Source organism: Pantherophis guttatus, chromosome 3 (assembly GCF_059756535.1).
Source record: "Pantherophis guttatus breed Tessera chromosome 3, ASM5975653v1, whole genome shotgun sequence".
Lineage (NCBI taxonomy): Eukaryota > Metazoa > Chordata > Lepidosauria > Squamata > Colubridae > Pantherophis > Pantherophis guttatus.
Genome location: NC_142065.1, coordinates 8,217,584 through 8,244,385, shown reverse-complemented (window position 1 = coordinate 8,244,385; position 26,802 = coordinate 8,217,584). Strand labels below are relative to the sequence as shown.

The 26,802-nt window shown below is 45.2% G+C and overlaps 1 protein-coding gene across 9 annotated transcripts in view; it reads right to left on the bottom strand.

The window, feature by feature from the left end:
• KCNQ2 (potassium voltage-gated channel subfamily Q member 2) overlaps window positions 1-26,802 on the bottom strand; it is a 133,442-nt gene that overhangs the window by 77,773 nt on the left and 28,867 nt on the right. For all 9 annotated transcript variants that reach the window (XM_034441282.3, XM_034441286.3, XM_034441288.3 and 6 more), the window contains exons 2-8: window positions 12,037-12,127; window positions 10,923-11,049; window positions 9,555-9,730; window positions 5,228-5,353; window positions 3,314-3,424; window positions 1,916-2,011; window positions 780-874 (exon numbers count right to left, since the gene is read on the bottom strand). In XM_034441282.3, the coding sequence (XP_034297173.2) occupies window positions 780-874; window positions 1,916-2,011; window positions 3,314-3,424; window positions 5,228-5,353; window positions 9,555-9,730; window positions 10,923-11,049; window positions 12,037-12,127 (822 nt within the window). The remainder of the gene's footprint in view (window positions 1-779; window positions 875-1,915; window positions 2,012-3,313; window positions 3,425-5,227; window positions 5,354-9,554; window positions 9,731-10,922; window positions 11,050-12,036; window positions 12,128-26,802) is intronic.

The following is a 26,802-nucleotide window of genomic DNA, read 5'->3' as shown; positions in this document are numbered from 1 at the left end:
GGGTTGTTATTTATTTATTTTTTTACCTACTTTTCCAGGCCAGCCTTTCAGACCGTCTTCAGGTTCCTGACATGGCAATTGTCAGAAAACAATACCCACCGAGAAACAGGCGCAGAAAAATAAAGACGATGGCCAACGGAGAAACATAAATGTGCAAGAAAAGAAAAAGAAATTAATATAAACCGATCTAAGCAATGGAGAAATAAATCTAAATCTAGCATTTGAAAGCAACAGAAAGAGAACTTCTCCAGTGAGTTTAAAAAAAAGAAAAAGAAAAACCACAATGCGAACATAACATTTTGGTGAACATAACCAAAAAAAAAAAAAAAAAAAATAAGCCAGATGGATAGAAATACAGGTAGTCCTTGGCTCACGACCATAATTAAGCCCAAAATTTCTGACCAAAACAATTAAGTGAGTTTTGCCCCATTTTACGACCTGTCTGGCCACAGTTGTTAAGTGAATCACTGCAGTTGTTAAGTTAGTAACACAATAGTTAAGTAAATCTGGCTTCCCTATGGACTTTTCTTGCCAGAAGGTCGCAAAAGAGGACCACGCGACTCCAGGACATTGCAACTGTCATAAATGTGAGTCAGTTACAAGCGTCTGAATTTTGATCACATATCCATGGGGATGTTGCAATGGTCATAAGTGTGAAAAATGGTCATCCATCACTTTTTTTAGTATTGTTGTAACTTTGAACAGACACTAAACAAATGGTTGTAAACCGAGGACTACCTGTAAAGGAATCATGGATGAAACCCAGATGAAATGCTTACCTGTACATGGGAACGGTGACGGTCCGTTCGTAGTAATTCCAGGTAGAGTGCAAATCGGTTCGGGTGAGGTTAGTTGCATAGAACCTCCAGGCAGCCTGAGAGAATATAAGAAGGAGAGGCAGATGTGATTTTAAAAAAATAAAAGAAGGAAGTAATGAAGTTTTTCTGTTTTAATCGCAATAACCACCGCTTTAAACTCAGTTCTAAACTTGACTGTAAACAAACATGATTTCTGTAATAGAGCTGTCAAAGTCTGGAGTGCCCTATCTGATCCAGTTGTCTCAGCTACAAATTTTCACAGTTTCAGTTGCAAATTGCCTTCCGTGAACCTTACTTCATGCTTAAGTGGTCAGTAGAGGGGGGCGTGCATAAGTGCACTAACGTACTTATCGTCCCTATCATTGTATTTTTTTTCTTTTATTCTTGTTCTTGTTTTTGTTTGACAAATTCTAATAAATAAATTATTTATTTATTTATTTAATTATTTAATTATTTAATTAGATTTATATGCCGCCCTTCTCCAGAGACTCAGGGCAGTTTACAATGCGTTAAGCAATTGTAAAAATAAAATAAATTTAACTTGGTGGTGGCGCAGTGGTGAGAATGCAGTATTGCAGGCTAATTCTGCCGACTGCCAACTGCTGACTGACTGCAATTTGGCGGTTCGAATCTCACCAGGCTCAAGGTTGACTCAGTTTTCCATCCTTCCGAGGTCGGTAAAATAAGGACCCAGATTGTTGGAGGCAATAGGCTGACTCTGTAAACCGCTTAGAGAGGGCTGTAAAGCACTGTAAAGCGGTATACAAGTTTAAGTGCTTTTGCTATTGCTAACTTAGATTTTGCAGCGGAGATCTTTGATGTATAGGTAGTCCTCACTTACCACAACTGGTGGCCAGAATGTATGTTGTTATGCAATCTGGTTGTTAAGTGAGTTATAGGCTGGCTGGGGAATTCTGGGAGTTGAAGTCCACAAGTCTTAAGTTGCCAAGATCGGAGAGCCCTGCTCTAGTAGGTTTTGCAGCATGAATGTACAATGACAATAAAGGCTATTGAATCAATTCTCTTTCAGCACCTTCTTGATCCATTTCTCTCTCCTCCGAGATCCGGCCTTTCCTTCCCACTTTCTCTCGGCTCACCTGAATTAAGCCAGCTGCAGGGTTTCTTCTTTTTTCAAAGTGCTTCTGACGATGCTGCTCTTGAACCTTCAAGGCGAAGCCAGAACCTAGAATTCCCTGAAAATCAAATTAACAGAATTAACAGAATAATAGAAGAGAAGAGATCTTGGAGGCCTTATAGCCCAGTCTCCTGCTCAAGATACTATACCATTTCAGACAAGTGGTTTTTTTTTTAATTTGATTTATATGCCGCCCTTCTCCAGAGACTCAGGGCAGCTTACAATGCGTTAAGCAATAGCCGTCATACTTTTGTATATTTATACAAAGTCAGTTTATTGCCCCCACAAACTGGGTCCTCATTTTACCTACCTTAGAAAGGATGGAAGGCTGAGTCAACCTTGAGCCTAGTGAGATTCGAACTTACAGTAATTGCAGACAGCTGGTGTTAATTACAATGCTATCAGTCTGCTGAGCCACCAGGCCCTTTGATTGGTTGTCCAATCTCTTTTTAAAAACCTCCAGTGAGATTTTAAACCAACAACCCACAACTTCTGGAGGCAAGCCGTTCCACTGATTAATTGTTCTTACTGTCAGGAATTTTGTCCTGAGTTCTGGGTTGCTTCTCTCCTTGATTGGAACAGAATAGAATAACAGAGTTGGAAGGGACCTTGGAGGTCTTCTAGTCCAACCCCCTGCCTAGGCAGGAAACCCTACACCACTTCAGACAAATGGTTATCCAACATCTTCTTAAAAACTTCCAGTGTTGGAGCATTTACAACTTCTGGAGGCAAGTTGTTCCACCGATTAATTGTTCTAAGTCATTGATCTAGATTTTTTTAATTTGATTTTATTTGATTTATATGCCGCCCTTCTCCGAAGACTCAGGGCGGCTTACAATGCATTAAGCAATAGCCTTCATACTTTTGTATATTTATACAAAGTCAGCTTATTGCCCCCACAATCTGGGTCCTCATTTTACCTACCTTAGAAAGGATGGAAGGCTGAGTCAACCTTGAGCCTGGTGAGATTTGAACTTGCAGTAACTGCAGGCAGCTGATGTTAATAACAGTGCTTTAGTCTGCTGCGCTACCAGGGATTTCCCGTATATATGCCGAGGCACGAAGAACACTGTTACCTTCCCACTGAAATAGTAGTCCGCTGCAGAGGACTTTACTGAGCCACAGAGGCACAGTGGTTAGAGTGCAGTACTGCAGGCTACTTCTGCTGACTGCCGGCTGCCTGCAATTTGGCAGTTCGAATCTCACCAGGCTCAAAGTTGACTCAGCCTTCCCTCCTTCCGAGGTGGGTAAAATGAGGACCCAGATTGTTGGGGGCCATAGGCTGACTCTGTAAACCGCTTAGAGAGGGCTGTAAAGCACTGGGAAATGGTATATAAGTCTAAGTGCTATTGCTACTTACTGCTGGGAGAGCAAAAAAGGAAACCCCAATCAAAGTGAAGGTTGCTGCCAGGAGACGCCCGTTCCAGGTTTGTGGATACTTGTCCCCGTAGCCAATGGTGGTCAGAGTAATCTGGAGGAAAACAAAGGCCATTGAATGGAATCTTTGAAATTAATATTGGCGCAGGAATACAATCAAAGGAACCTGCTGGACATATGTCAGCCTATCCATTAAAAACAAGCATTGGAGGTTGTATAATTGTATGTGATAAATAAGCTACTGAAGCTGAAGCTCAAATTCTTTGGCCACTAAATGAGAGAAGTGTCTATGGAGAGTCTCAGTCATCTTGGTCATAGTTGTCCCTAAAATGCCTTTTTTCAAAAGGCAACTGGACTTCCTTGGTTTTTCCTTGAAGACGTTTCGCTTCTTATCAAAGAAGCTTCTTCGGTTCTGGCTGCATGGTGAGGGATGGAAGGAGTTATATTCTTTGCAGTCCTCTGGTCATTAATATTCTTTCTGAGAGTTGTTGAGGCCACTTGGAGGTTTATCTATGCCCTCAGGGTCACCAGAATAGTGCAAATGGGTGTGGAGCCTTTTGGAAGTGCTGAAAGGACTGTGTTGTAAACAGGAGATGGGTGGTGTCATATCCCTCCCCCTCTGTTGAGAGAGGGCTGTTCAATTTTAATATACATGGCCTCTTTGATCCTTCTTTCAAATCAGCGGTCCTCCCTGTCCAGAATGTGTCTTCAAAGAGTGCTAACGACCAATGACTGCAAGGAATATACATCTTTCCATTCTCCACCATTCATTCAGAACTGAAGAAGCTTCTAGGATGAGAAGCGAAACCTCTTCAAGCAAAAACAAAGAAAGTTCAGTTGCCTTTTGAAAAAAAAAAAAGCACCTTTTGGACAAATGAGAAGAGAAGACTCCTTGGAGAAGACCCTGATGTTGGGAAAGATGGAACGCAAAAGGAGAAGGGGATGGCAGAGGATGAGATGGTCAGATAGGGTCAATCAATGCAACTAACATGAATTTTTGGGCAGGCTTCAGGAGACAGTGGAGGACAGTGGGAGGCCTGGCATGCTGTGGTCTGTGGGGTCATGAAGAATCAGACACAACTCTTGATTTTCAGTTGTTGTTTTTTTTTCCTCTCCGTGTATTTAATCACCGCTTTCTTAGGCTTGGAAGTTATCTTTTAAAATTCTTGTACTTAAATCAGGTCTTTCGAGTAAAAGTTGGTAATTATCTCACCCAGTTTCAATGCTCTGTCAACGAACCGCTCCAGCACCAATCTTGTTGTCCCAGTTGTCCCAGCTTGTGACTGCCAGAAATGGCCGTCACCCCTGCTGCCATTCGGGAGAGTTTGCTTTGGACCTAACAAGGAACTTGCTAGTTCCTCGTGGTCAGCAAAGCACCTCTCCTTCCTTCTCCGCCCCAAAAAGGTGGCTATGACCCAGTAGGGTCTCCCGACAGCGGTTACCACCTGGATTTCACAAGGCTCAACGGAGCCTGCTATTTTCCAGCCGTTCTCATTGCAACGTCAACCAGAAGCAACTTGGACACAACTTAGCACCTGAACAATAATGATATGTGGGAATGACCTTGGAGATGGAGAAGAGCCATAGCCAGGAGACGGGTTAGATAAGAATGGTTTCTGGGATGCTGTGACCCAGTGCCAGTCCACGGACCAGGGGTTGGGGACTCCTACTCTAACCCATCATAAATATGAACCAGTTGCCAGGCGTCATGAATTTTGATCAGGTGACTCTGGGGATGCTGCAAAGGTCGTAAGTGTGAAAAACAATCATAAGTCACTTTTTTCAAGGTCGTTGTAACTTCGAATAGGCACTAAACGAATGGTTGTAAGTTGAGGACTACCAGTACTTCTGAGGCTATGTTGATAGTCCCAAATTCATAGCCTGAAAAGATACCCACCAGGCCCCACCACAGGGCATCTGCATACGTATCGAAGTGATCATTTTCTCCTTTCTCAGCCAAGTACACCAGGAAGGAGGCTAAAATTAGGCACAGGAATCCAATATACCAAGCGGTGATCAGCTCCTGCAAACGGCGAAAGAGAAAAATGAAGAATAAATAGCTTTGGGATGTTTTTCCCACCCACATCTGCTTATTCGTCGGTCCTCGGCTTCAGTGGAGGAAAAAAATATTACCGCGATAGCCATGCCATGAGATAGAAGGGAGGGAAACACATGTGGCAAGAGGCAGTTTGGTCTATGGGTGAAGTTGCTGGCCTAGAAACCAGGAGATTGTGAGTTCTAATTCCACCTTAGGCATGAAAGGCATCTGGGTGACTTTGAGACAATCACCAGGAAACTGTGAATTCTAGTCCCACCCTAGGCATGAAAGGTGGCTGGGTGACTTTGGGCCAATCACCAGGAGATGGTGAGTTCTAGTTCTGCTTTAGGCACAAAAGCTAGCTGGGTGACTTTGGGCCAATCACCAGGAGACAGTGAGTTCTAGTCCCACCTTAGCATGAAAGTCAGCTGGGTGACTTGGGGCTAACCACTAGGAGAGTGTGAATTCTAGTCCCACTTCAGGCATGAAAGGCAGCTGCATGACTTGCTAATCACCAGGAGATTGTGAGTTCTAGTCCCATTTAGGCATGGAAGCTGGCTGGCTGACCTTGGGCCAATCACCAGGAGACGGTGAGTTCTAGTCCCACCTTAGGCAAGAAAACCAGCTGGGTGACTTTGGGCCAGTTATTCTCTTTCAGCCCAACTCACCTCACAGGGTTGTTGTGGGGAAAATTGGAGGAGGAAGAAGTGTCAGGACTGTTTGCCACTCTGAGTTATTGATATATATATTTTTTTTAAATTTGATTTATATGCCGCCCTTCTCCGGAGACTCAGCGCGGCTTACAGTGCGTTAAGCAATAGCTTAACGCACTGTTTGATGTTTATTCCACCTTCATTACTTTTATAAGTAACGAAGGTGGAATAAAAATCAAATAAATAAAAACGGTCTGGACCCAGAGCAGATTTCCAGAAGCATCCAGACCGACAAAAATGAGCCAATAAAAAAAAGAAAGCCAGTTTTACCCTGTGTACCAGGAGGTCTATATACTAATTGCTACACTCACCCAACACAACCAGAATGACACAAAGCCCATAATAAGGAGTGAATCCAAGCACGGATCACAGACAAATAACCTCAAAATAGGCTTAGCCCATAAACAGCTCTCCAGCAATAGCTGACAATCAAAGGATCTAAAGATAGATGCCACGATTAAAGGAGGGTTAATGGGAATTCAGGCAGTTGAGTAACCAAGGCATTGTAGGCACCGGATGCCAATTGGGATAACAAATAGAGAGAGAGAAAGCTTAATTGGGGAGAAACTGGTCTCTGGGCCTGTGACGCCATGCTTCAGTAAGCAGGAAGAACAAAAGCAACCCTTGTACATCCAGGTTTCGCCCTCCAACGTCTATTCGCCATGCCCCCAAAAAACTTTTTTTTCACCCCAAATATGCACATTAACTCTTGAGAAGAGGGGAAGGGAGGGGGAAGGGAAGGGAAGGGAAAAAGGAAAGGAAGGGAGGGGTGGGGAGGGGAGAGGAAGGAGGAAGGGAAGAGGGAAGAGGGAAGGGAAGAGGAAAGAAAAGGGGAGGGCAGGGGAAGAGAAAGGAAGAGAAGGGAAGGAGGAAGGAAAGAGGGAAGGGAAGGGGAAGGGAAAAGGGAAAGGAAGGGAGGGGTAGAGAGGGGAGGGGAAGGGAAGGGAAGGAGAAAGGGAAGAGGGAAGGGGGGAGAGGAGGGGAGGGGAAAGGTAGGGAAGGGAAGGGAAGGGAAGGGAAGGGAAGGGAAGGGAAGGGAAGGGAAGGGAAGAAGAAAGGGAAGGGAAGGGAAGGAGGAAGGGAAGAGGGAAAGGAAGGGAGGGGTAGAGAGGGGAGGGGAAGGGAAGGGAAGGAGAAAGGGAAGAGGGAAGGGAAGAGCGGAGGGGAGGGGAGGGGAAAGGGAGGGAAGGGAAGGGAAGGGAAAAGGGAAGGGAAGGGAAGGGAAGGGAACAGAAGGGAAGGGAAGGGAAGGAGGAAGGGAAGAGGGAAGGGAAGAGGAAAGGGAAGGGAAGGGAAGGGAAAAGAGAAGGGAAGGGGGAAGGGAAGAGGGAAGGGAAGGGAAGGGAAGAGGGAAGGGAAGGGAAGGGAAGGAGGAAGGGAAGAGGGAAAGGAAGGGAGGGATAGAGAGGGGAGGGGAAGGGAAGGGAAGGAGAAAGGGAAGAGGGAAGGGAAGAGTGGAGGGGAGGGGAGGGGAAAGGGAGGGAAGGGAAGGGAAGGGAAGGGAAAAGAGAAGGGAAGGGAAGGGAAGGGAAGGAGGAAGGGAAGAGGGAAGGGAAGGGAAGAGGAAAGGGAAGGGACGGGAGGGGAAGGGAAGGAGGAAGGGAAGAGGGAAGGGAAGAGGGGAGGGAAGAGGGAGGGGAAGAAGAAAGAAAAGGGGAGGGGAGGAGAAGAGAAGAGAAGGGAAGGAGGAAGGAAAGAGGGAAGGGAAAGGAAGGGAAAGGGAAAAGGGAAAGAAGGGAGGGGTAGGGAGGAGAAGGGAAGGGAAGGAGGAAGGAAAGAGGAAAGGGAAGGGAAGGGAAAGGAAGAGAGGAAGGGAAGGGGAAGGGAAGGGAAGGGAAGAAGGGAAGGGAAGGGAAGGGAAAAGAAGGGAAGGGAAAGAAGGGAAGGGAAGAGAAGAGAAGAGAAGAGAAGAGAAGAGAAGAGAAGAGAAGAGAAGAGAAGAGAAGAGAAGAGAAGAGACACGAACATAAGTGCTTCGCATTTTAAGGAAATAGGAGTATATTTCAGTTTAATCATACATACATAATCTGCATCTGTAGCAAGCTGTACATAATACCAGGGCTTAAGTATGGCGTGGCATAAATTATATCTTTTCAAGCTTCAAGAACTAATTACTAGCAATAAGAAGGACAAGGCAGACCCACTGCCTGGCCATTGATTTCCCTGTAATAGATAACATAGTTCAAAAGAATATGAACATTTAACTTTTATTCAGTCTTGTCTCAAATTTAACTATGTAATTATTTTTTCCCTGAGTGCAGTATGTTTTATAGGCTTTCATATTGTTTGTCCTTCATATATATATATATATATATTGCTGTATTGTTTTTTTTCCCTTTCCTCCTTTTATATTAGTATGCTATCCAGAGTTTGTTTGTATATATGTACACACAAACATACCTACACAAGAGAAGAAAGATGATACAATTTGACATAATAAATAAAGAATTACTTTGGAGCATGAGAAAAATCATACCCAAGTAATCCTCAAATTATGACCAGAATTACTACAATTCTATAGTAATTCTGTAGGTGTTAAGTGAAGCAAAGCCAATTTTACAAACTTGGGCTGCCTGCATGTTAGGCAGTTGCATTAACCTCTGAGCCACAAGTTCTCCTCCCTTCATCAGCTTGAGCCAGGGGAGAGATTAAGTGTTTTTCTATCGAGGCACCTGGTCTACCCCAACATGTGGGAGGGAGCGTACTGCTTCCCTTTCGCCTTTCAGCTCCAATCCAGGAGCCCTCAAGCAGTCGATGAGAGCTAAATAGTTTGAAATAGATCTATACTAGTCTCCCTTTATTTCTTTATCAGCGAAATATAAATTTGGTATAAAATGGTTTATCGTGAATGCGACGGCTTGAGGGCTCCTGGATTGGAGCTGAAAGGTGAAAGGGAAGCAGTATGCTCCCTCCCACGTTGGGGTATTGACCAGAATATTTTTGTTGTTTGTGTTCATAAACATATAACTTTTCCTCCATTTAGCTCCTTTCTTTCTTTCTTTCTTTCTTTCTTTCTTTCTTTCTTTCTTTCTTTCTTTCTTTTATTAGATTTATATACCGCCCTACTCCCGAAGGACTCGGGGCGGTGAACAGGCACAAAATAAAATACATAGATACAAAAGTTAAAAGATATAATTAAAACCAGATTAAATAATTTAGCCCGAGACAATTAAAAAATCCAAATAATTTAAAACAGATTAAAATTTCGATTTAAAAGGATTTTAAAACAGGGGAGAAAATTAGGCCAGCTCCTCCCACAGTTCAATCTTCTCTGCACTTAAACTGGCTGTCCCATAAAAGAGTCCTCCAGGATCTGCTAACTCTCAGTTCCCAGAATCCTTTGTGCTGTTCTAAGGATTCTGGGAATTGAAGTCCAATCTGTCTCCAAAAAACCGCAACCAATTTGGCTACTCAGATTGACCTCAGACAGATCTTCCACAACTGAAGAGTTTCCTGCGGTCTCAGATACTCACCTTGCTATGGGCATATACCACCGATCCCAGAAGCTTCCAGGTGCCTCCTCTGCGGTCCATTCGAATCATGCGCAGAATCTGCAGGAAGCGCAAACTCCTGAGAGCAGAGGTGGCGAAAACGTTCCCCTGTGACCCAGCGGCCAGCACAGCGATGGAGGCAATTAATACCATGATGTCTGTATAGAAGGAAGAGAACAGTATCAAAGGATCTACCAGACTCCAAAAATTAAGAAAGACATATGAGATTCTTCCAAGCAGTTTTCTTTATTATTCCTAACCTATAGACAGAAATCTTGCCAAACTAAAACAAACTATTTGCCTCATAAAACATATATTCTGGGAACTGTTGAGGAGGAGCTGTCTTCAGCCTCTTTCTCATACACAAACTATCTAAGGTAGTTGTCTCTTGCTCCTCTGGAATGCATCCCCTCCTTCAGGGAACATGGACTATATTCTAAGGATAGGTGGATGGATAGAAATAGGGAGGGAGGGAGGGAGGGAGGGAGGGAGGGAGGGAGGGAGGGAGGGAGGGAGGAAGGAAGGAAGGAAGGAAGGAAGGAAGGAAGGAAGGAAGGAAGGGACTCCAAAAACCAAAAAAGACCCATGAGATTCTTCTAAGCAATTTACTTTATTGTTCTTAAAGCAGACTATTTGTACAATAAAACATACTCTGGGAACTAGTAAGGAGGAGCCATCTTCATCATCTTTCTCCCACACAAATTATCTAAACTGCATTGTGTCTTGCTCCTGTGTAATGCAGCCCCTCCCTTCTGGAAATTGAGACTATATTCCAAAGAGGGAGGGAGGGAGGGAGGGAGGGAGGGAGGGAGGAAGGAAGGAAGGAAGGAAGGAAGGAAGGAAGGTAGGTCAGGCTCTAAAACCCAAGAAAGACAAGAAATAGATTCTTCTGAGCAGTTTCCTTTATTATTCCTTAGAAATCATGCCGAACTAAAGCGGACTGTTTGCACCATAAAACTTATCTTCTGGGAATTAGTAGGGAGCAGCTGTCTTCACCCTCTTTCTCATACACAAACTATCTAAGCTGCATTGTCTCTTGCTCCTCTGGAATGCAGCCCCTCCCTCCTCGGAATCCAGATGACTTTCCACCACAGAAACATTTGTTTCTCCATTTTCCCATCCGGGGATCCACAAGAATCATTTAACCCCAACTGTTCTTACGTTTCCACTGCCACATGAGCTCCGTCCCAAAGAACAACAGTCCCCAAACTGGTCTACTCCAGGTTTGTTGAGACAACGGCTCCATGCTGATTGCAAATGGAGTCGTCAACTCTCTAGCAAGACTCTGATCACCTCCAGAAGGAAGATTGAGGTTAGCATCAACCAACCTAACCATGAAATGTTTCTTACCGATCACACAAAACGGCTTGCGGGCAAATTTTAATCTTCCTTTCCAACCTCGGTATCGACAGCAGCAGCCAGCTGCCCAGATTCTTACAAAGTACTCTACTCCGAAGACCACAATAGTGACAATTTCCTGCAGGAGAAACCGAACTTGTAGTATAGTATAACAACACAAGACAATCCTGACACAACAATTCTCTGTTCATTTTTGGTTTTTCTGGTACATCTGAAATTGATCACAGCAGGGGTGTCAAACTCGATTTCATTGAAAGCCGCATCAGGATTGTTTTTGATCTCGGGGGCGGGGGGCGGATTGGGCATGGCCAGGGTAGGCATGGACAGCTCGACATCACTCATGTCAAGGGGTGCCTGTGGTGGCCTGAGCGCTCTGCCAGCAAAAACGGGTTCTTGAGCTCCGTTTTTGGCTGCGACCACCTCCTGCAACCCTCTGCCAGTGAAAACGGAACTCAGGAGGGCTGCCTGCTTTGTTTTCGCTGGCAGAGACACCATGGGCCAGTCCTTTGCTGTTTCCAGGGTGGCCCTGCAGGCCAGATCTAAGCACCCCGTGCTTAGAAAACGGCTTTCCCCACCCCACCCGGAAGCTCTCCAGAGGGCGAAAATGGCCTGTTTGCCAACTTCTGGTCCCATCGTAAGTTGGCAAACGGGCTGTTTCTGGCCTCCGGAGGGCCTCAGGAGAGGTGGGGAAGGCTGTTTTCGCCCTCCCCAGACTCCTAGAAAGGCTCTGGAGGTTAGGGAGAGCAAAAAACAGGCCTACCGTGCCAGGAGCGGGCGGAGCGGGGAGGTTGTGTGCACATGCGCGGGGGCAGGGCACATAGAATTATGGGTGTGGGCACACACGCACGACCCCCTCCCCCGCTCCTGGCACGCAATGACAAAAAGGTTAGCCATCACTGCCCTGACAAATGGTTGTCCAATCTCTTCTTTAAAACTTCCAGTGTTGGAGAATTCACAACCTCTGGAGGTAGGTTATTCCACTGGTTAACTGAACTAACTCTCAGGAAATTTCTCCTTAGTTCTAGGTTACTTCTCTCCTTGATTAGTTTCCATCCATTTGATCCATCCATCCATTTCCGTCTTAGACATTTAGCATCACACCTACCAGACTGTAAAGGGCCCATTCAGAACTCTCTTCGTAATCGTCGATGGTGGAAAAGACAGAGAGGACTAAGCAGGAGAAAACCAGCAGAAAACTGGATGGAACAGAGAAAACAAAGAAAAACAGAAAGAGAAAAAGAAAATTAATGCAGCCATCGCTGGATTTGTTGCATTCTGTTTTTCTTCCAGGCCACAAATGACAGGTTGCTTCCTACAAACTGCTTACGTGATCAAAGAGTTAACATATTTTCTAGATTCACACACAATATTGAAAATCAAAACTCTTGGCTGGCATATTGGACCAAAGCCACCAAGCTTAGCATTTGATATAAATGGAGTTTTTAGGTCAGCATTTCAAGGAAGACCAGACTAGGGAACTAATGGTACATGCTAACATTACTTTTATTATAAGGCTACAGATCATCCTCGACTTACAACAGCTCACTTAGTGACCGTTTGAACTTACAATGGCATTGAAGAAAGTGACTTGTGACTATTTTTCACACTAATGACCATTGCAGAATCCCCATGGGGATGTGATCAAAAGTCAGACACTTGGCAACGGATTCATATTTGTGACGGTCGCTGTGTCCCGGGGTCATCTGATCCTCTTTTGTGACCTTCTAACAAGCAAAGTCAATGGGGAAGCCAGATTCACTTAACAACTGTGTTACTTACTTAACAAAAAGGGGTGAAATCCAGCAGGTTTTGACAGGTTCTGGAGAACCGGTAGCGGAAATTTTGAGTAGTTTGGAGAACCAGCAAATACCATCTCTGGCTGGCCCCAGAGTGGGGTGGGAATGGGGATTTTGCAATATTCTTCCCCCAGGAGTGGGGAGGGAATGCGGATTTTGCAGTATCCTTCCCCCAGGAGTGGGGAGGGAATGCGGATTTTGCAGTATCCTTCCCCCAGGAGTGGGGAGGGAATGTGGATTTTGCAATATCCTTCCCCCAGGAGTGGGGTGGGAATGGAGATTTTGCAATATCCTTCCCCCAGGAGTGGGGAGGGAATGGGGATTTTGCAGTATCCTTCCCCTGGAGTGGGGAGGGAATGGAGATTTTGCAGTATCCTTCCCCTGCCACACTCACCAAGCCATGCCCACCAAGCCACACCCTGCCCACCAAGCCACACCCACAGAACCTGTAGTAAAAAAAATTGGATTTCACCACTGCTTAACAACTGCAGTGATTCACTTTATGCCTGTGCAAAAAAGGTCGTAAAATGGGCAAAATTCACTTACCAACTGTCTCGCTTAGCAACAGACACTTTGGGCTAATTATAAGTCAAAGACTAAGTGTATAGTAACAAAAGAGTGCAAGGTTGAATGTACTTTTTTTCTTCCTTAAAACTAGTGAGGGTTATGACTGAGACACTGCCTCAAATTCTACCCTAGACTCGGGTTTCTTTTGTCTCACTGATCTCTCCATTGCAGTTCCTCCTCCTCCCCCCCCTCCTCCTCCTCCTCCAACCCCACTTCCATGTAGCACTGCTTATGTGTTCTGCCCCAGCTACGGACCCCAAAGAACGCAGCACACACAAAGTCTGTACAAACCTTAGTTTACTAAATTAAATCAGTCTTTTTCAAATAAAGGCTGTTAATTAACTTTCTTAACAGCCTACAAGAATCCAAAGAATAAATCATCGTAATCTTACTAGGGTTGGCAGAAAGCCCAGAAGCAATTTGCAGGAAAGTGATATGAGAACTAAGATCAGGACGTGAAGGAGAGTGAATGAAGTTGTTCCCTGCAAGTTGCCTCAGTTGTCGTTCTTCCTTAAATAGGCTAAGGGAGTGGCCAATTAGCCCCAAGCCTTACTCTCAAGGAGACCTCCTCCTGAAGAGCCACTCCTGCCTTTTGGCAGCTCTGCACGCCCGTGCATCAAGAAGAGGCTCCTCCTCTTCGTCCTCTTCACTTATGGGAGCTTCTGGAGGTTCTGAAGGCCCTGGATGAATCCCCGCCTCTGGCACCACATCTTCTCCAGCCTCCTCATTGTCTGACGTGAGTGCCAACTGCACAGGCTGCTGGCAGAGCACCACACCAGCCTCCTCGCTGTCGAAATCAGCTACTAGCTGCGCAGGCCGCTGACGGGCCACAACACTACGTTACCTAGTTGGGTCATGAAACGTCTGCAAGAAAACAAACCAGCTGAGAGAGCACTAAGGATCCCATACTCCCCCTCCTCACTCCTGCCCTTTATATTTTAGCTGACCTGGCTAAGTGTACTTTAGGATCTCAGCCACTACTTGCCCAAATTTTTAAACTCCAGATTAAATATGACATGCAGCCAAAATCTAGAAATCATGAAAACAACTCCTGGACAGAGAAGATGGAATTTTGTCATGTTTGCATCTTAAGACTCCATGAGGGAGCCAATTTTGCCTAATGGTTAAGATGCCGGTCCAGAAGCCATGAGATTGTGATTTCTAGGCTCACCTTAGGCATGAAAGCCAGCTAGGTGACTTTGGAAACAATCATCAGGAGACTGTGAGTTCTAATCTTGCCTTAAGCATGAAATCTGGTCAGGTGATTTTGAGCCAATCACCAGGAGATGGTGAATTCTAGTGTCATATTAAGCACTAAAGCCAGCTGGATGACTGAGACAATCACCAGGAGATAGTGAATTCTAGTATCACAATCACCAGGAGATAGTGAATTCTAGTGTCACGAAAGCCAGCTGGGTGACTGTGGGCCAATCACCAGGAGATGGTGAATTCTAGTGTCACATTAAGCACAAAAGCCGGTCAGGTGATTTTGAGCCAATCACCAGGAGAGGGTGAATTCTAGTGTCACATTAACCACGAAAGCCAGCTGGGTGACTGTGGGCCAATCACCAGGAGATGGTGAATTCTAGTGTCATATTAAGCACAAAAGTCAGCTGGGTGACTGTAGGCCAATCACCAGGAGATGGTGACTTCTAGTGCCACATTAAGCACAAAAGCCAGCTGGGTGACTGTATGCCAATCACCAGGAGATGGTGAATTCTAGTGCCACATTAAGCACGAAAGCCAGCTGGGTGACTATGGGCCAATCACCATAAGACTTCTACTCCCACCTTAGGCACAAAACAAGCTGGGTGACCATGGGCCAGTCACTTTCTCTCAGCTCTAGAAAGGAGGCAATGGCAAACTCCCTCTTTAAAAAAAAAATCTTGCCAAGGAAACTGCAGGGACCTTTCTAGGCAAGCTCTGAGAATCGGACACAACTGAATATAAGCGAAAAAACAACACACACACAACACAGAGAGAGAGAGAGAATACTGTATATACACACATACATTCATGTATACTCCCACACTCCAGAAGATGATATAAATATAAATGTTGTGGCCCGCCAGTGGCCTGCGCGGATCGTGGCTGATCCCGACGATGAGGAGACTGGTGTGGTGTTGCGCCAGCAGCCGGCGCTCGCATCGGACAGCGAGGAGGCTGAAGAGCATGTGGTGCCAGAGGCAGAGACTCAGCCAGGGCCTTCAGAACCTCCAGAGGCTCCTTCAAGTAGAGAGAGCAAAGTGGAGGAGCCTCTTCTCAATGCTCGAGCACGCAGGGTTGCCAAAAGGCAGGAGTGGCTACTCAGGAGGAGGAGGTCTACTCGAGAGTAAGGCTTGAGGATAATTGGCCACTCCCTTAGCCTATTTAAGTCGCACGCAGTTAGTAAGTTTCTTGCTGGAAACAACTTGTAATTATCATCAGAGCATTTTTGGAGAATTTTTATCGTATTTTGTTTTCTGGGCTGGTTGCCAACCTTTGCTGGACTTTGGTTTATTCTTGCTACTTAATAAATTTGATAAGGACCATTGGTGTGTGTCAATATCCTCAGAAATCCAGAGCTAGGGCAAAACACATGCACATACAAAGAAACAACTGGAGGTGTGCAAGACCTTCCACGGCTTGGAACATTTAAACTACCCTTTCCGGCTCAGATGTTTTTGAGCTTAAAATACTCCACGAAGGTCAAAAGTACCCTTCTGAAATCAGAACAGAGCAAACTGGGAATTGAAATGGAACATCTGAGCTCAAAACATTCTGGATTTGATGGAACCCCCAGGCACAAACATTGAAAGCCTGATCAGCTGTCTATTTCCTCCCAAAAATTGCTCCCTGGATGTTGCTACTGTTCTCCTAAGCAGTCCTTCCGAGACAGATGTGCTCACTGCGGTTCCCATCACCATAAATAAGACATGGTTGGCTACCTCTGGGTGATCATAGCCCATCTGCGGCAGAGGTAGTATTCAGCTGGTTCGGACCGGTTTGGGCGAAACGGTCGTGGAAATCGCCCTGGCTCTATGCCGTACTATTTAGGCACGTTTTTGGGGCCGGGCGCATGCATGGAAGCACGCGTGCGAGCAAAGCACATGTGTGGAAGGTTGGGCATGTGCGAATCGGGCGTACGCAAACACAGCGAACCGGTAGCAACGAAATGTGAAACCCATCGCTGATCTGCGGTTTTCATATCCTTCAGAAGAGGATGGGGGAAAAACTCCGTGTAGTTTCAGACACAGCAAAAATGGAAGCAATGTTCTTTTATCTATGACACAACAAGATTTCCAGCAACTGGTGGCTCAGCTATTATGAAACCACGCTTCCTTTTCCAAAAAATGACGCCAACAACCAGCAGAATGAGTCAAGCGAGCAAACAGAACAAGCCACAACACGGAGCAACTTCTGGGCAGAAAACATGAAAAGCTCAGTTTATACAAGCAGCATGAAAGCATTCGTCTGGTTTGGACTTATCATCCCTGCTAATTCAGCTTCGAATACAGGTAGTCCTCGACTTACAGCCACGACTGAGTCCGGAATTTATGTTGCGAAGTGAGAAATTTGTCAAGCGAGTTTTGCCCCGTTTTATGACTTTTCTGGCCCACCTTTGCCAAGTGAATCGCTGCAGGTGTGAAATGAGTAACATTTTGTTGTTAAGTGAATCTGGCTCCCCCCCCCCGTTCCCCTCCACGCGATGGCCCAGTAGGCCTGTTTTTCTTTCTCACCTGACTCCAGGCCCTCTCCAGGAGTCTGGGGAGGGCAAAAACAGCCTTCCCCTCACACACACACACACTCGGTGGGACCGGAAGTTGTTAAACAGGCCGTTTTCGGCCTCCGGAGGACATCCGGGGGGGTGGGGAAGTGATGTTTTTGCCCTCCCCAGACTCCTAGAGAGGCCGTGGAGGCTGGGGACAGCAAAAAACGGGCCTTCTGGTCCCACCAGAAGTTGTTAAACGGGCCGTTTTTGGCCTCCGGAGGACCTCCGGGAGGGGTGGAGAAGGCCATTTTCACCCTCCCCAGACTCCTAGAGATGCTCTGGAGCCAGGTGAGAAAGAAAAACAGGCCTTCCCCACCCACCCCCAGGCCCTCCGGAGGAAGGAAACAGCCTGTTTCCCTACTTCTGGTGGGCCCAGAAAACCTGAAAATCAGTTTGCCGGTGCACGCATGCGCACCAGAGCTGAGCTCGCGTGCCCGCTGATATGGCTACGTGTGCCACCTGTGGCACACATGCCATAGGTTCGCCATCATGGCCCTATACCATTGGTTCTCCTGTCTCTTCTTACACTTTTATTGCAATTCACAATTATCCTTACACTCTCCCTGACAGTGTTTCTTAAATCCACATATTTACAAGCGTCGCAAATTCCCTACGGTCACATGATTAAACTTTAAAAATTTTAAATTAAAGCATGGTTCCCCCCCAAGACCCTCTCAGGAGCCCACAAAATCAAAATTATTTGCTAGATATTGAAGATATTTGTAAAATTTAAAACGACGTCATTCCTTCCCGTTATTATTTCTATTTGTTAAAAATTAGGGTTTTTCATCTTATTAATGTGAATATCTAATGGGTTTGATGTTGCTATGATTATATGATTCAGTAAATAGAGATAGTCTTCAATTTACAACTATAGGTAGTCCTTGATTTACAACAGTTCATTTAGTGACTGTTCAAAGTTATAATGATTATAATGGTGAAATGTAAAATTTGTTACTACCGTTTCTGTGGGCGTGGCTTGGTGGGGGGGTGTAATATGACTGAATGGGCGTGGCCAACTTTTTTTTTTTTTACTTTTAAAACCATTTTTTCTGCAACCTCTTCGGCTGAAGAGGTTGTAAAAAAATGCTTTCAAAAGCCTCTGACGTTCCCAGCTGACTTGCCTGATTGGCAGAGGCTTTTTTTCCTTTTAAAAACATTTTTTCTATAACCTCTTCGGCCGAAGAGGTTGTAGAAAAAATGCTTTTAAAAGCCTCTGATGATCCCAGCTGAGCTGCGTGATCAGCAGAGGCTTTTTTTTTTACTTTTAAAAGCATTTTTTCGGCCAAAGAGGTTGTAGAAAAAATGCTTTTAAAAATAAAAAAAAAGCCTCTAATGATTGCGCGGCTCAGCTGGGCAATGGGGGTGGGGACAGGGATTTTTGCTACCGGTTCTCCGAACCACCCGCCTCCATCGCTACCAGATCGGGTGATCCGGTCTGAACCAGGAGCATCTCACCCCTGCTTATGGCCATTTTTCAGACTTCTGACCTTAGTAGCATCCCTATGATCATGTGATCAAAATTCAGATGCTTGGCAACGGGTTCATACTTATGACTGTTGCATGTGATTCCTTTTTGTGAACTTCTGATAAGCAAAGTCAATGGGGAAGCCAGATTCACTTGACAACCGGGTTACTAATTTATCACTGCAGTGATTCACTTAACCACTATGGCAAGAAAAGTCGTATAATGGGGCAAAACTCACATAACAAACATTTCACTTAACAACACAAATGTTGGGCTCCATTGTGGTCTTAAGTCGAGGAGCCGTGGTGGCGCAGTGGTTAGAATGCAGTACTGCAGGCTACTTCTCTTGACTGCTGGCTGCTTGCAATTCAGCAGTTCGATCCTGACCGGCTCAAGGTTGACTCAGCCTTCCATCCTTCCGAGGTGGGTAAAATGAGCAGCCAGATTGTAAGGGGCAAGAGGCTGACTCTGTAAACCCCTTAGAGAGGGCTGTAAAGCACTGTGAAGTGGTATATAAGTCTAAGCGCTATTGCTATTGTTTTCTGTATTTTTTCAGTGACTTCAAAATTCTGATGATGCCGAATAAAGGGACTTATAACCTGCATCCTAATAATTTGTTGTTATTAGTTGCGAAGTCATGTCCGACCCATCACGACCCCATGGACAACGTTCCTCCAGGCCTTCCTGTCCTCTACCATCCCCCTTCTTCTTTTGCCCTCCATCGTTCCCAGCATTAGGCTCTTCTCCAATGAGTCCTTCCTTCTCATTAGGTGGCCAAAGTATTTGAGTTTCATCTTCAGGATCTGGCCTTCTAAAAAACAGTCAGGGTTGATCTCCTCTAGGACTGACTTGCTTGATCGCCTTGCAATCCAAGGGACTCGCAGGAGTCTTCTCCAGCACCAGAGTTCAAAGGCCTCAATTCTTTGGCGCTCAGCCTTCCTTATGGTCCAACTTTCACAGCCATACATTGCAAGCGGGAAAATCATAGCTAATAACTATACTACTAATCACTACTATAATTCCCAGGGTTTCCTCTACGCACTGAGGCACTGAGCTAAACAATTTGACTTCCAACATAGAGGTTGAAAACATGCAGCAAGACAGGATAAAGGGAGCTATTGCTCTTTATAATCTGTATCCAATCACTGCATCTCAAAAAAGATACCGTAGATTTCAAGGAGATTTTTAAAAAGGCAAGGAAAGCATTTGGGAGACTAAAGCATCTTCTCTATGTACATTTTTCAGGCGTTCTGCAAAGCTTCGAGCAAAGATAAGAGACACGATAGAATGTTTCCCAGGCTATTTGCAGAACCAACAGAGTCTACGTGATAAATTAGTAATGGCCATCTGCTGACTTGATGGATCGTGTAGAGATAATACCTTCATGTCTCTCAGCCTCAGTGCAATTCCTCAAAATGAGAATTGGCTTAGAGTGAATTGTTTTAGATTTCAGGAAGATGGCGAAGAACCTGAGATAGAGATTTGGAAATGCACTGGGGTTTTCACCATTGGATTCAAAATGATGGGACTAGATCAGGGATGTCCAACGATGGCAACTTTGAGTTGTAGACTACAACTCCCAGAATTCCCCAGCCAGCCATGCTTTGAGACTACTGGACTTCAACTCCCAGAATTCCCCAGCCAGCCAGGCTTTAAGACAACTGGACTTCACCTCTCACAATTCCCCAGCCAGCCAGGCTTTAAGGCTAGTGGACTTCAACTCCCAGAATTCCCCAGACAGCCATGCTTTAAGATTACTGAACTTCAACTCCCAGAATTCCTCAGCCAGCCATGCTTTAAGACTAGTGGACTTCAACTCCCAGAATTCCCCAGCCAGCCATGCTTTAAGACTAGTGGACTTCAACTCCCAGAATTCCCCAGCCAGCCATGCTTTAAGACTTGTGGACTTCAGTTCCCAGAATTCTCCAGCCAATTCCCTATGCTGGCTGGGAAATCTGAGAGTTGAAGTCCACAGTTCTTAAAGTTGAACCCTGAACTAGATTGATCTCTGGCCTACCTCAAAGGGGTCCTTCTTCTTTTGGAGATAGGCCAGAGATCAATCTAATCCATCATTCGAGGTCAAATGCTGGCCACCTCAATATATTTGCAAAACTTCCTCTCAGTTTGACTAATTCTGAAGGGTTTAAAGAGGGTTAATAGTATTATTTTACATACAGGTAGTCCTCAACTTATGACTGTAAAGGAGCCTGCCCATTATGGTCATATGCCATAACAATTAGAAAATGGGCCAGTTATGTAACCGACCTGATTCTACGACCTTTCTTGCAGCAGTCATTAAGTGAACACAGTTGTAAAGTGAGCCAATGGTTAGTTGTGGTTGCAGTTTTGCCAAACACTGGACGTGTCGATTTTCAGCAACACCACCATATATAATGCAGTCACACGACCACAAAATGCTGCAAAACTTTGTCCATCTTCTGAGCATCAGAACTTCAAATTCAGGCTTTTTCAGGTCTGTCGTAACTTCAAACGGTCCCTAAGTGACCGGATATAGGTTGAGGACTACCTGAATGGCTTTAATCAGTTTGCTGTCCATGATTCCCAAAATTCCATTTCTTTTTTGGGTGGGAAGTTTGCCCACGAGTAAAAGCATTCTTTGATTAGCAAAATATATATATATATGCCCAAAGATTTCTGGCCACCATGTCCCCATCTGAAGAACAGGACGCTCCTTGGAGACGATCAGAAAGTCTGGAGATCGTATGAATCAGCAGGAAAAATAAATATGCAGATTCCACAGCAGAAATATCAGGAAAAGAGGGCACGAGAGGTTCCAAGATTTAGTGCCCTTTCATCTAAAGCAGCTCCACCATCAAATAAGTGACAGTTCTGGTCAGCATCAGCTGGAACGCTGACAAGAGCTCCCTTCTGCAGAAGTTCAGCAGAAATATCTGGCTTCAGAAATGCAGTTCCAGGCAATAAAACAAGCGAAATTGTCATTTATGGCACACTTGGAAAAAAAAAAATCTGCTTAGTTCTCCCCAATGCCTCATTAATTGTATGCCAGACACAATAAAAATATCAATAATTCATTAAACGTCCTTTACTTGAAAACTATTAAGAGGAGCCCTTTTATTTTGTCTTTTTTTTTCTTTCGTTCTTTCTTTGTGGAACACCTGGCCCCAATCTGGGATCCCGTTGTGCCGTTTTGCAAAATCATGACAGGGAGTCCTCGACATACGACAGTTCGTTTAGGGACCATTCGAAGTTACAACGGCACTGAAAAAAGCGTTATGAGCGTTTTTCACACTTATGACCATTGCAACCTCCCCATGGTCACGTGATTTACATTCAGATGCTTGGCAATTGACTCACATTTATGACGGGTTGCAGTGTCCCAGAGTCACATGATCCCCTATAGGCCCGTGATGGCGAACCTATGGCATATGTGCCACAGGTGGCATGCAGAGGCCTCTCTGCGGGCACACTAGCCGTCCCCCGAGCCCAGCTCTACTGCACATGTGCACGTGCTGCATGCCAGCCAGATGATCTTTGGGTCTCTGACACATATGCGCAAGTGGCGGGGCGCATGGGAACATGTGCGCATGTGCAGGGAGGAGGCGGGATGCATGCACAGGGCACTCGCATTGCATTTTGGGGGGTTCACGCATGTGTGCATCCCCCCCCCATGCCCGATTTTGGCCTGTAAGGCCTCCTGCACCAACCTGGAAGCCAAAACGGGGCGCGAGGCTGCCGCGTGAGGCCCCCCTGCACCCCGTTTTGGGCCTGGAAAGCCGCCTGCAGTAACCTGGAAGCCAAAAATGACTGAGGAGGGGGTGGGGTATATGCACGGGGGACGTGTGTGCATGCGCTGGGAGTGGGACGCACGTGCAGGGGCACTCGTATTGCATTTTGGGGTTGCGTGCGTGTTTTGGGCACTCGACACCAAAAAGGTTCGCCATCTCTGCTATAGGCAGGCAATTTATGAAATCTCTACAAGAACTTTATTCCCCATATGGGTAAATTGCAAATCTGTGGGTCCCAATCAAGAAAAGTCATTATTCAGAATAACAGAGTTGGAAGGGATCTTGGAGGCTTATAACCAGAGGTGGGATTCAGCCGGTTCAGACCGATTCAGGCAAACCGGTAGTAGCGACCTGTGGGTGATCTGCCCGCCCATCCACCCGGGCACAATCCCGTCCTATATCGCTGTTGTTTTGACGTCACACGCATGTGTGGACGGCGCACGTGAGTGAACTCCCATGTCGTTTGACATTGTACACGTGTGGACGGCGTGCACGAACGAGTTCCCATGTTGTTTGACATCGTATGCATCCACGGACGGTGCGCGCTCACATTTCCGGTGCTGGGTGAACTGATGGAGACAGAATGTGAAGCCTACCTCTGCTTATAACTTATTGTAGGCTACTTTGTAAGTTAAGCTTATCAGAGCCAGTTTAGTCTAGTGGTGAAGGCACCAGGATAGAAAACCAGAGACCGTGAGTTCAAGTCCAGCCTTGTCATGAAAGCCAGCTGGGTGACTTTGGCCTATTGCCAGGAGACTGGGAGTTCTGGTTGTGCCTTAAGCATGAAAGCCAGCTGGGCGATATTGGGCCAGTTCCCTCTCTCTCAGCCCAGCCCACCTCACAGGGTTGTTGCAGTGTGGCAAATAGGTAGAACTGTGTTGGATATATAGAGAGGGGGTCAAGCTATTCTTCAAAGCACCTGAGGCAGTAATGGGTCGCTGCCGGTTCAGACCGGTTTGCAAGAACCGGTAATAAAACGAGCAGGAGGCCCCGCCCACTGCCCTGGATGTTGTCATCAGCGATCTGCGCATGTGCAGAAGCTTCTGCACATGCGCAGAAGCAAGGCGCGTGCGCGAGGGAAGCAAGCGCTCACGTGCGATCCTGTTGCAAACCGGTAGTAAAGGTAAGTAGAACCCATCCCTGATCTGAGGGCAGGACAAGAAGCAACGGGTGGAAACTAATCAAGGAGAAAAGCAACCTAGAACTAAGGAGAAATTTCCTGACAATTAGAACAATTAATCAGTGGAACAACTTGCCTCCAGAAGTTGTGGATGCTCCAACACTGGAAGTTTTTAAGAAGATGTTAGATAACCATTTGTCTGAATTGGTGCAGGGTTTCCTGCCTAGGCAAGGGGCTGGACTAGAAGACCTCCAAAGTCCCTTCCAACTGTTATTCTATTCTATTTTATATTTGCCACCTTATATATAAACCAATTTAAGCAGTTAAACAGTAGCCATGTAAACATTCTGGAGGGGTTACGAAAAACTGAGTTATAAAGTACCTTTCAGCAGGTATTTTATTTTTGCACAGAACAGTGATACCAAAAACACTAATCTCAGATATTTAAAAAATCTAAGAACTATTAACCAGTTCACAGTTACGTTTAATGTTTTTGCAGCGGTCTCTATTTGTAAATATAACGCTCCAGTCTGATAAACTGGACAGCCATTTTACCCTTAAGCCACCGCGAGACTCTCTGTAACTTTTTAATCCCCCCGATATTGGAACATGGGTTTTAATGAAGTTATTGTTCCACTTCGAAACATCACGGAGAATGTGTTAAGAATTAGATCATCTTAAGAAGTGAGAAACAGAAACTGGCAAGAAGCGACAGCATCTGGGTTCATTTCAAAAACATTTGAGGTTTTCGGGATGGTCAAAGGTAAGTACAGAACTACAAAGCATTTTAGCTCAAACTCAAGTCGCCAGGTTGAAGGACAAAGAGAAATAAAAAATAAAACAGTCGAACAAGATTTGCATATTATGTTCAGCCCAGTGGTGAAATTTTTTTTACTACCGGTTCTGTGGGCATGGCTTGGTGGGCATGGTGTTGCTTGGTGGATGTGGCTTGGTCAGCATGGCAGGGGAAGGATACTGCAAAATCTCCATTCCCTCCCCACTCCTGGGGGAAGATATTGCAAAATCTCCATTCCCACCCCACTCTGGAGCCAGCCAGAGGTGATATTTGCCTCCAAATCCAAACTACTCAAAATTTCCGCTACCAGTTCTCCAGAACCTGTCAGAACCTGCTGGATTTCACTCCTGGTTCAGCCCAAGAAAGACATTTCCATTTCTACAGTGTGCAAAGGTATTTGCATTTGTACAACATGCAAAGTCTATTTACTGTTAAACTTGGTCTGTTTTTTTCACAGTTTAGTTAGTGTGTGGCACAAACTCAGCCAGTTTGGTTCATTTATACAGGTCGTCCTCGATTTACGGCCAAAATAGAGCTCAAAATTTCCGTTATTAAGTGAGGCATTTGTTAAGTGACTTTTGCCCCATTTTACGACTTTTCTTGCCACAGCTGTTAAGTGAATCGCTGCAGTAGTTAAATTAGTAACACGGTTGTTAAAAAGAATCTAGCTGTGACATTGTTTGTCAGAAGGTCACGAAAGGGGATCACGTGACCCCTGGGGACACTGCAACAGTCATAAATGTGAGTCTGTTGCCAAGCGTCTGAATTTTTGTAAGTGTGAAAAATGGTCATATGTCACATTTTTCAGTGCCGTTGTAACTTTGGTCACTAAATAAACTGTTGTAAATCAAGGACTGCCTGTACTTTAATTATAACATGCAAACCCAGAATATGTACTAACCGAGTTAAATGCACTGTTAGAACAGAATAGAATAGAATAGAATAGAATAGAATAGAATAGAATAGAATAGAATGGAATGGAATGGAATGGAATGGAATGGAATGGAATGGAAGGGAAGGGAAGGGAAGGGAAGGGAAGGGAAGGGAAGGGAAGGGAAGGGAAGGGAAGGGAAGGGAAGGGAGTGGAGTGGAGTGGAGTGGAGTGGAGTGGAGTGGAGTGGAGTGGAGTGGAGTGGAGTGGGATGGGACGGGACGGGATGGAATAGAATAGAATTTTTTATTGGCCAAATGTGATTAGACACACAAGGAATTTGTCTTGGTGCATACACTCTCAGTGTATATAAAAGAAAAGATACGTTCATCAAGAATCATAAGGTACAACACTTAAGGATAGTCAAAGGGTATAAATTAGCAATCAGGAAACAATATCAATATAAATTGTAAGGATACAAGCAACAAAATTACCGTCATACAGTCATAAGTGGAAGGAGATGGGTGGTGGGAACGATGAGAAGATTAATAGTAGCGCAGATTTAGTAACTAGTTTGACAATGTTGAGGGAATTATTTGAGGAGATGGAATGGAATGGAATGGAATGGAATGGAATGGAATGGAATGGAATGGAATAGAATAGAATAGAATAGAATAGAATAGAATAGAATAGAATAGAATAGAATAGAATAGAATAGAATAGAATAGAATAGAATAGAATAGAATACCACTGCAACCATCATAAATATGAACCAGTCGTCAAGCGTCTGAATTTTGATGATGTGACTACAGGAACGCTGCAATGGTCGTAAGTGTGAAAAATGGACCTAAGTCACTTTTTTCAGGGCCGTTGTAATTTCAAAGGGTCACTAAACGAATGGTTGTAAGCCGAGGACAATCTGCACATGGAAAAGGCGAATTTTTTTGATTTTTTTGCACATAGAGGCCCAGCCTTTTTTACATCCATTGTCACAGTTTTTTAAAAAAGCAGATGGGGTTTCAATTACAGAGCCACAATGTCCATCCTGATTTTTTGGGGCCCTCATGGATGCCTCTAACTGCACAACATATCCGTAAATAATTTTAAAACATGCACCAAAAGATAGATAGATAGTCCTCCACTTATGACCAGTCCAGTGGTGGGTTGCAGTGGTGGGTTTCAAATTTTTTTACTACTGGTTCTGTGGGTGTGGCTTGGTGGGCGTGGCATGGCTTGGTGGGTGTGGCAGGGGAAGGATACTATAAAATCTCCATTCCCTCCCCAATCCAGGGGAAGGATACTGCAAAATCCCCATTTCCTCCCGATCAGCTGGGACTCGGGAGGCAGAGAACAGATGGGGGTGGGGCCAGTCAGAATTTTTACTATTGGTTCTCCGAACTACTCAAAATTTCTGCTACCGGTTCTCCAGAACTGGTCAGAACCTGCAGAAACCCACCTCTGGTGGGTTGCCCCTGGTTCAGACCGGTTCGCAAGAACTGGTAGTAAAACTGGCAGGAGGCTCCGCCCACTGACCCGGATGTCATCATAGGTGATCTGCGCATGCACAAGCGAAGCAAGTATATTTACGTGTATATTTAGCCGTGATGGCGCAGTGGTTAGAATGCAGTATTGCAGGCTAACTCTGCCCACTGTCAGAAGTTCAATCCTGACCGGCTCAAGGTTGACTCAGCCTTCCATCCTGTAAGTATTAACTGACATGGTGATAATTTTTGTA